Genomic DNA, 10,204 nt, shown 5'->3' on the forward strand with positions numbered 1-10,204 from the left:
AGAGTAAAGGCACTGAGAATGTCAAGCAAAGCTAACAAAAATTATTCAAACCTTGTAGGCTAAGTTGTGCTTTACAAGGCAAGGTCTGCCAAACAATATGAAAAGAGGCAGCTGGATTCCCTGGAAATATTGGGAAATATCCTGGAATATTGGGATATTGGAAATATCCTTCTTAATGGAAGGAAAAAAAGAAAAAAAAAACTTTCAAGAAATTACATGCAAGGAGACACTTCGCAGCTTTTAAGAGAACAAATTTTCTTTCTTATGCTAGTCCCAGTCTGTATCTGTAAGCTATATAGGTTGGTGACGTGCTGTTTTTATTTTTGTCCAAAATAATACTGCTAGTTACTACCTGTAAAAAAATACCAGTGTGAAGGTGTCTTTATCAGTATTCTGTTCCCTATAGAGAACCTGTTAGTCATACTAATATAAAGCATCTTACAATGATATAATTGTCTTCAAATAATGGCTGAAAACTTCACTTTATTGTGATGCAGTTAAAGGCTGCAATTTTTGTGTTTATGCAAACATAGGTTCTAATGCTAGCTGTGTTGTAGTAAGATACTCCACTTGTATTGCCAATCTACAGCCTATTCCCAGGTAAATGCTACAAGACAGATATCACATTTCAAATATCAACTTAGAATTAATATTTTCTCAGTTATACATTCACTTTCAATATTCAGTACAGTGCAGAAACATCAGAGATTGCTATACAGTTTAACATATAAGTTGCTATCTTCCCATCCAAATTGTTCAAAATAGTGCCACTTACAGGACTTCATCAGCAATGCAGCACTGAAGAATTGTAGCAAGTTAACTGCAAAATACTGGGGATTGTAGAGTAACAAAAAGATCTGAAAGGGAGTGTGGAGATTACAATACAAGTAAAGTTCAAGGATAGCAGTAAATTCTTCCAATTTGAGATTCACGTGTCTTCGGAACAATCTTCCAGAGAATAAAACAAATTGTTTTTGTTACGGCTTTTGAATATAATCAAAAAGCAGAAGTACAGTAGAAAATGACTGTCAAAAGTAATGAAGAATAAAATAATCCTCTGTTTACTTATGTTTGTTTTCTACAATAACCTTAAATTATTATTTTAAAAAAGTAAGATGCTGGAAATCAATGTGTAAAAGTGATTATCATACAGTGAATTTAAAGTCCTCTTTTCCTCAAAAAAGGGTCCTAAAATATTTTATCTGCATAATTCTTTGCATGCAATCAGACAAAGTTAGAATGTAATGAACAAAAAGACATATACTATGGTATATATTTGCTGGTTCTGTGGATAAATGAAAATAACTACTTCTTAAAGTGCATTTTGTAGATTTCTGTAATCTCACATAGAAAAAGAAAGAAAAGTTGGCTGTGAACTTGGCAAGTTTCACATGCACATAATTCATACAAACACAGGATGTGGAATTGGCAAGGTCCCCAGAAACCTTAAGTCTTTTTGCTGTTGTTATCACATTCAATTTGTTACAAAAACTCATTCCTAAATGCCCGAGCTATCTTAAATCAGAAAATTTTCAATCTTGCCTTCAGCCCTCCTACTGGAAGGTAGGAAGTTTGATATAAGTACTTTGTGAAAACAAGTAGAATAAAAAATAGGGGAAAACATCCCCTTGAGATAAAAATACCTTGATATTGTCTGTCCCAACCTTTCCATTTTAAAGGACTTGTGGTAAGGCTTTCCCTCCTCCAGGGCTAGATATAAGCATTTTAATTGGTCTGTATAATTAGAAGAGGTGAGTTTCTTGAATAATGTGGAAAAAAAAATGTGGTTGAGATGTTTTTCCTTGCTTGAGTAGTAATTAATCCTTACTTCTGGGAGACCAATTTGGCTTTTTCACACAGAGCCTCATTGTCTCAGCAGTTTCTTAGTTTTTCTGTTTGAACTCTCTGTAAAAAATCTAATTTTTTTTTTAAAGATTTTCAGGTCATTCTGTGAGATGGAATGATAATTGATAATTATCGTGCTTTGACATTTCTGAAAGCATTTTGAGATGTGTGATGTCAGATACTCTCTGTACAAGTCTTTCTCAATTAAAAAGGTGCTGTGTGAAGAGGAGTTATCTGGATCTTCAAGAGACTTTAACTTTTGAATACCATTTTAGCCCAAATAATATTTAAAAGCATCTGATCAGTTGAGATGCTTTATGATGAAAAACAAAGTTTTTGTTTGTTTGTTTTGTTTTTGCCACCTATTCTCTGTTCTGTTTTTCCTAAAGTTAATATGAATAATCAGGGTGGATGAGGGCTACAGAACTGTTACATGTTACATGAACTGGTAAACAGTTCACAAAACAAGAATGAAATAGGTAACAGTGATTCTACAGAGGCTTATGGTTAGCCCTTGCTAGCCAAAGGCCTATATATATGCATGCATTCACTACAGGCATAAACATCTAGCAGTGGAACAGGCTGGGGGAAAAAAAGATATATTGTCAACAATTTTGTTATGTGGTATAACATTCAAAGTATTGAAAAATATTTCTTTGTTATGAAATTATGGGCATGTTTTAGCTTTGTTTTTAAGCAACAGTGTCTCAACAAAACAGAGAATGCTTAATGCCATAATCTGAAACCTTTTCTTGGTTTATGGTTTAAAACATATGATTTTAAACTGAAAACAAGGCATACATAAAAATACAGTGACTGTGCACACAATTTGAATTCAAAGGCTGTAATTCTAGATCTGGTAAGAACTGTATGTGCCTCAGAAGGCTATTTTAATTGCCATGTAATGAGCCAAAGCTCAAAAACCACATAAATATATTTACCTTTTGGTTACTGCTTCATTTAGCAGCCTTTGTAATAACTTTCCCTAATCAAAGCTGTTACAATTCTGAAACTCTTGTCTCTTGCAAAATGGTTTTGCAACAAAGTTGAAGCCCCATTGCAGGTTTCTATCACAGAAAAGTAAAGTCTTCCACTTCCTTCCCCCCACTCATCACTGTATGTTCCCACTGTTTACCCTGAGTCAGCTTTTGTGCTGAATCCATCACAATTCAATTCACTAAAATGACCGAAAATTAATCAGGGCACACTTTACCTTAAGATTGTTACTACACCAGGGAAAAGGCAGAGGATGAAACGATGTTGGAAGCGGGAATAGGGAGACCAGGGGTAAAAGAAGGAAGTCACCCCCCCTTCGGGAGTGGTGAGCTCTTAATTCAGCCCAGCCATATTGTGAGAACATACTCCGCAGACTGTAAAGTATTTGCGTATTTATACTTTGCATGGAAGTGAAAATTCCTCTTAACTGCCTAACTTGCAGGTAGCAGCTCAGAACGTGTTTCACAAGATCTGAGCTTTAACCAGGAATATGTGCTTAACTAGTTCCCACTCTTGGCAGTATGTTCCTTGGGGAAAATTTCTTCACTCAAAGCGTTGTGTAGTATTGGAACAGGCTGCCCAGGGAAGTCACTGAGTCACCATCCCTGGAGGTCTTCAAAAAATGTGTAGATGTAGTGCTTAGTGACATGGTTTAATGGCAGACTTGGCAGTGCTAGCTTAAAGGTTGGACCAGATGATCTTAGAGGTCTTTTCCAACCTATATGTCCCTGTGCTGCCTGCCATATGTTGCACCTTCAGGGAGTAATTTATCATTGGCTTAAGCCAACTAAGTTGGTGCTGATTTGATTTTTGCAAAATGCCCAATAAAGTTCATGTCAATGAGTGACCTGCTCTGAACTATCAGGCTATCACACAAATATCAGTCAGTTGCAAGGAGAAGGCAGAAAAATGTGGCTGGAGTTGAAAGGAATGGCAGGAATATTTCCATACATTCAGCACTTGTGAGACCATATCTGGAATACTGTCTCCAGTTTTGGGCTTCCCAGTAGAGAAAGACATTGACAAAGTGTCAAACAGTCCAGCAGAAGGCCACCAAGATGGCTACAAGGCTACTACAGCACATCATGTGTAAGGACAGACTAGGAGAGCTGGTTTTATTCAGCCTGCAGAAGAAAATTGAATGGGAGAATCTCATTTGAGTCTTTGACCACTCATCACATGGCTCCACAGAAGATGAAGCCAGACTCTTCTTAGAGGTATATGAAGGAAGCATAAGAGGAAACAGGCAATCTGCAGCAAGAAAAAAACAATTAGACATGAAGAAAATATTCTTCACAGCAAAGGTGTCCAAACTAGAGAACTGGTTGCTCAAAGAGGTTATAGAGTTTCTGTCTTTAGAGATACTCAAAATTTGAATGAAAAAGGCCCTGTAAAACCTGCTGTAACTTTGAAGTTAGTCCTAGATTGGACCAGATAATCTCCAAAGGTCCCTTACAACCTAAATTATTCTATGATTCTGTGAACAAGCAGCTGTGGAGGAAGTAGAAGAGGGAATACAGGCTCTTTGAGACAGGATTGTTGCTAAAGCCCTTGTGTTGTGAAAATACAGCCCCAGGTTCTCCAGAGTGTAGTCCCAAAGACAAGAGCAGGGGAGTGTTAGCTTACATATGCAGCAATTGATTACAAAACATTTCACTCCCTTCCCCAGGAGAAACTGAATTGCTGCCAGCTGAGAGGGTTACAAGAAAGATGGGCTAAAAGAGGTGAGTGGGTTGCACTTTTAGAAAGATTGAAAAATCAGAGGCTTCACAAGAGAAATCCAAACAGGTGGCAGACAGGAGCAGTGAACCTACTGCTCTAAACTAATATGCACAGAGTTGGTCAAATGGGATTCCATTTGCTTGTATCATTCAATGTACACAATTAAAATCCATACTGCAATGTAAGTTTGTCAAACCTCACAAAAGTTAATCTGTATTGCGACTGCATAAAGAGGTTCATAAATAAACAATTACTTACAAGTACAAAGAATTTGTATTGGCCAGTTGCACAACATCATTATTTACAGGTTCTACTGCAATCAGTATATCTTGTTCTATAGCCATGGGGAGCACAGCATAACCACAGTAGTCTATATGTTCTCCTACCGAAGAAACAGATGATTAAAAATATTTTTGAGTAAGTCTTTCTTGAGTAACAGAAACAGGGCTCCTACGGGAGTTCAGTGTTGTTTACCATACTAGACAGCTTCTGAGTATAGTCTCAATTCTTACTATTTAAAGTACACTTGAAAGTTTAGGGTGCGTTTCCTCCATTTTGTATTACTACACAAATATTTTATTCTTTAATGATTTTATCTATTGCACCTGTTTATAAATCTTCATGTTTTAACATTGGCTTATAAAAATTTAAAAAACACTATGTATATTATTGTCCAGAATGAGAACAACTACCTACATTAACTGTAAACTTTTGTGTCGGTATGGAAAAATAATTCTAATCAATTACATTTAACTGATGACTGGAAGAGATAGTCAGTACATGACTTCCCATTATGTGATTTCCTCTGCTCATGTGGCAGATTCATTGACCACTGGATAAGGCTTGTGGTGGATTTATTTTCATAAAATTTCTGGGCTTTTTTCCAAGAAGGTTATAATTATATGTAAATAACAACTAATACATATAGGTGCAACAGTAAGAACACCAAGTTGAAAATCATCATTAACTGCACAATGGACTAATTAATTTTAAAGCTCTGTTTTCCAGGTTCCTTTTACTTACGAAGTCTTCAAATGTGTATGGTTCCTCTATGCATATACAAGAAATTGAGCTCTAGGGAGAGCACAATCCTAACATGGACAGACAAATCTAAAAAATAAGGCAGCCACAGAAACACAGGTAAGTCCTAGATAAACAGTATTTGTGTCTCTCCAGGCAGCATGTGAATCACAACCAACTGTTCTGTGGATGCATCTCTATGGCTGAGATCCTGGTAGAATCATTTCATACCTTCATATGTATTCCTGTTTGGCTAGCTATATCTGGTAACTTAAATTATAATGAATGAGAAAAAAATATAATGATTTCATTTATGGATGCACTGTTCAGCAACTACTTTGATTAGATTTGCAAAGCTTTTCAAAAGAATTGTAACCAACCATAAATTGGAATGTTACTCCAGTTTTCAAAATTATTGCTGCTCTCTATGATTTTTTCCAAAACTGATATTTGAGTGTGAAATTCTTTATAATAAGGTGTTGTAAAAGCTAGGAAAGTATTATATTCTACTTTCCTTTTATCACATGCAACTTTTCTAATAAAAAATAAAAATAAAATAAAATAATATAAAATAAAATAAGAAATAAAATAAAATCCAACATTATTTTAGATTCTGTGTTTTAAATTAGTAGGCTTCTGTGACGTCAGATAAAATAAAATAATAAAATATTAATATTTCTCTTACCTATTAAGTTGACTCGCCCTGGTGCACGAACATAAAACTTGGGAGCTGATCCAAATTTTGCTATAAAGCTCTCCTTCAGCTTCAGCAATCTGAAAGGCAGGTTGGAAACCTTTAGAAGGACTATATTTGCATAAAAGATGGGAAGCCTCTTGTCTAAAATGTGTTCTAAAGTAATTTTGGTTTAACTTTTTGAAGTACAACGGGTTTTCTCTCCTATATCAGGAGCTACATTAAGCTGCTTCTTCCTGCTCTTCACCTAACACATGACAGATAAGATTAAGATATCCTAATTGATAAGAATTTTGTTTTAAATACAAGTAGTCATAAACTAATTCAGGAGTCAGATGTCCAATGGTAAAGTATTGTTTGTACGTTCCCTTGAAAAGGATGAAAGGGACCCGCTTTTACTTAAGTCCTCCACCTTGGCTGGCTCTAGCCAGAAGCAGAGAAGGCAGTTGCCTTGTGTAACAAAACTCCATGGCCTCCACCCACCTTTCCTATGCCACAGCTCTGTAAAACTGTTTGCAGGTAAGGAAGACGTGCAGCAGTGCAGATCAATGGCTTGTTTGTGGCACTGGGGTTTGTCACATAAACACACATGAAGGCACCCTCTTCAAAGTCAGATTTGATTACACCAGACCTGAACAAATTGATTTTCTTCTAAATTTTGACTTTTTCAAACTTCGTATGAGCCTTTGTATGAGCACCGTTCCTGTACGGTGAAGAGAACTAAAATTCCAAACCTTCGATTATCCCTGTGACTTATTTAGACAGTATTTACAGTTTTACTGCAACAGTTCCAAGAAAGTTCTTCAGATTTTCCATTTGGAGGTTCTAGACGTGTCACTGAAAATTCCAAAACAGAGGAAGATTTGGCATATTCTTTTGTTTCATAAGGCCGTAAAGATATTTAGCTTCCACACAGTGCTTGCAAACTTGGGATGCTTCAGCATGTCATGCTGGAACAGTGGGTAAACAGAGACTGAGAAGAAATTAAGCTGTTATCTTAGTGAAACATAAGTGATTTGATAGTGATTCACTTCAAAACTACCTTAAAGCGATTTAGCGTACACACTAACCCATTAACTTTCTTTAACGTAAGCAAGACACTAAAATGATAAACAAGAAGTAAGAAGAAAAGAAAAATTAAAACAAGTCTTATAATATCTCACCAGCATACCCTGGTGATTTTAAAACATGTACCAAATTATTAGTGTTGTTATTGTTGTTATTATTATTTGGTTTTTAGTCCACTAAGAAAAATCCAGGCTGCTAAGCCTTTTACATTCAGTCTAAAACTAAAACTGGAAGCCTAGTTAATGCAAAACTTAAGTAAGAAGACAGCAATGAGGAACAGATGTTACAAAATTTCACAGTCAATTATTTAGTTTGTACTTCTCTGTAAAAGCTGTGTTATTGTCCAACTATATATATTCAAATGTTTTGTAAGATTTCTCTAAATGGAAAGCTACAAAACATTATTTGTTGTGAATTTTTGTAACACATCTTTCTGTACATTTCTGCCTTGGAGCCCACTAACAAAGCTGTGTTGGGGCCCTCTTTAACTTGCTTACAATCTTCCCTAGTATTGACTAGTTTATCACTCTTCCAATTAGCAGAAGCAATTTCTGCCATTTCATTGTACAATCCCTTTCCTAGATCCCATTAATGATAATATTGTAGTCCATGGTGAAATAAATCTGTTAGCAGAGTTTTAGATGTTAACTTTAGCCCTTTTTCTGTCAGTATTTAGAATGCTTCTTTGTTTCACAGATAATTTCATAGTGGTGCTAGTACCAAGAGACTAAGTACAAACAGAGCAGTCATAGGGGCATGTTTATCGAAGTGCTGATTGATCTCTTAATGTGGGTTTTACAAACAAGACTGATGAAAGGCTATTTACACGCTTTGGCCTTTTTGTTTCAACACGCATGCTGCAATGTAAGCACCTACATCAGAGCTGATTGTCAGAAGTGTTAAGCAAACGCATCCCTCGCAACTTCTCACCTCCAAATCTAGAAAAGCTGAGCTTGTCCTTTCCACGTGACTTACACTGAAACAGTGCACTCTGCTGCGGGGATCACAAATTTAGAAAACGCCCCTTGCCAGTGCTAACACGGGTAAAAGGGCTCATTCAACTGTCCGCGTGTTCTACTGCCACACACCAGGTGCAGCACCGCGGGCAAGAGCACACGTCGTCCCAGCGAATCGCACAGGCCATTCATTACAGCCCACAAGACGAGAGGATAACCGAATATCCCCAAAACTCTGCGAAGAGAAAACGTCGGGGGGAGAACTGAAGGCGCCATTCCTCCTCCCGCCGCACTGGGCGAGGGGCAGCAGGGCTGCGAGGGCTGCCTCGGGAGGGGACCGGGGGGCCGCGCCCTGCTTGCCGGCGGGGGACCGGGGCACACTGGGGCCACGGGGCCCCTGCTGTCGGAGCCGAGCCGAGCCGAGCCGGGTCAGGCCACGACGCCCACAGGCTACCCGTCCCTCACACGGCCGGCCCGCCCCCACCCCGGCCCCCCTGCTCACCACCCCCCCCCGCTGCCACGGCGGCTGCAGGGCGGTGGCTGGGTGCTGCCACCCTGGCACGTCCCCACTCACCCAGCCAGGCAGGCACCCACCTGGGCTGCTCCACCAACTGCACCGGGAGGCTGCTGGGGGCGTCCCCCGCCATGGCGGCTCCCCCCCGCCGGCCCCTGCTGGAGGCGGGCGGTGGCTTTGGCGGGCTCGCGGTCACGGGACGGGCAGGCACCAGCCTTCCGGGTGGCGGGGCTGCCGGCACGGCCTCCTCCTCCTCCTCCTCTTCCTCCCTGGCACGGCTCCGGCTCCGGTCCTGGTCCCGGTCCCGGCCCCTCCGTGCAGCCCCCAGGCCGGTGCCGCGGGGGGTCGGCGCCCCGCAGCCCTCCCGGCGGCGGGGCCGCTCAGCTCCTGGCCCAAGGCGGTCCGCAGGTGGCTGAAAAGCTGTTGCAACGCGTGCAGAAGGCGATCTTTTACTTCGTTCCTGTCGGAATTTAGCTGGCAACAAAGATTAAAAACAGCCCCTAGCGCGGTGCGGGGTGTTGAGGCCAGAGCTGCCCTCGGCACGGTGCACTGAGGCAGCGCGGTCATGCAATGGCAGGGCAATCAGCAGTGCTTCCCCGCGGCATTATTTTTCTCCTTTGGGTTTTCTGGCATGTGGGTTTGCTGCTTTCCCTCAAACAAGTAGCTTCACAGATCCCATTATCCCTCACGATTAATGGCAGCAGTGACTTTGAGGAGCTGGAGCTTTTCCAATGTGTTTACAAGCCCAGCTCATTGTTGTCCATTTTGCTGTTCAAGGCTGCTAATAATCACCTCAGGAAGTTTTAAATGCCTGGACTAAGAAAAATATAGTAATATTCCATTCTATGATTAATGCCTTTCTGAAGCAATTTCCCAGGGGCAGAATTGAAATAGAAGTAGCCACAGGAGAGGAAAAAAATGATCAAAAACTGTAACATAAAACGACCCGCAGAAAAGAATGGAGACAATAAATATTGCAAACTTGTCTAGGAGCTTGCAGGATCCACCAGCCTCGCAGTGTGGGAGGGCAACGCTTGCATGTCCAGCCTTTTTCCCCTCATTCACCTGAAGGCAGCAGCAATTACTTTGTTAAAGTCTTTAGAAAGCCAGCGACTCTGCACCTTGCGGGGCCCCTGCTTTTCACAGGTAAAAACCCTGTTAGGGCGGGTGGTTGGGTGGTATTTGGATATGGTAATGGTAGCTCAAGGAAAGTGCTCAGAGGCACTGAACACGGCAGGACGACGTGCTAAGGCCTGTAGGGCTGCGGCAGCACAGCGGCCGGACTTTTCAAATTCCCCGTCAGGGACACAAAGCGGCATGGCTCCCAGACCCGCTGTGCGGTACGGGTAGGAGGCGGCGCCGCAGGGCCGGGGCCGCGTTTGCTAAGGG

At 40.6% G+C, this 10,204-nt stretch overlaps 1 protein-coding gene across 5 annotated transcripts in view; it reads right to left on the reverse strand.

Annotated features, from left to right (window-relative positions):
* GALK2 (galactokinase 2) overlaps positions 1 to 10,180 on the reverse strand; it is a 56,446-nt gene extending 46,266 nt beyond the window's left edge. For 2 of the 5 annotated variants that reach the window (XM_080607927.1, XM_080607926.1), the window contains exons 1-3: positions 8,896 to 10,180; positions 6,269 to 6,357; positions 4,822 to 4,945 (exon numbers count right to left, since the gene is read on the reverse strand). In XM_080607927.1, the coding sequence (XP_080464053.1) occupies positions 4,822 to 4,945; positions 6,269 to 6,357; positions 8,896 to 8,948 (266 nt within the window). In that variant the 5' untranslated portion in view covers positions 8,949 to 10,180. Of the gene's footprint in view, positions 1 to 4,821; positions 4,946 to 6,268; positions 6,358 to 8,275; positions 8,537 to 8,895 lie in introns of all 5 variants that reach the window. The other 3 variants (XM_080607928.1, XM_080607930.1, XM_080607929.1) reach the window with 3 other exon arrangements.
* Between the last annotated feature and the right edge of the window lie 24 nt (positions 10,181 to 10,204).

Source organism: Anser brachyrhynchus (genome assembly GCF_964034855.1).
Source record: "Anser brachyrhynchus genome assembly, chromosome: 11".
NCBI classification, from domain to species: Eukaryota; Metazoa; Chordata; class Aves; order Anseriformes; family Anatidae; genus Anser; species Anser brachyrhynchus.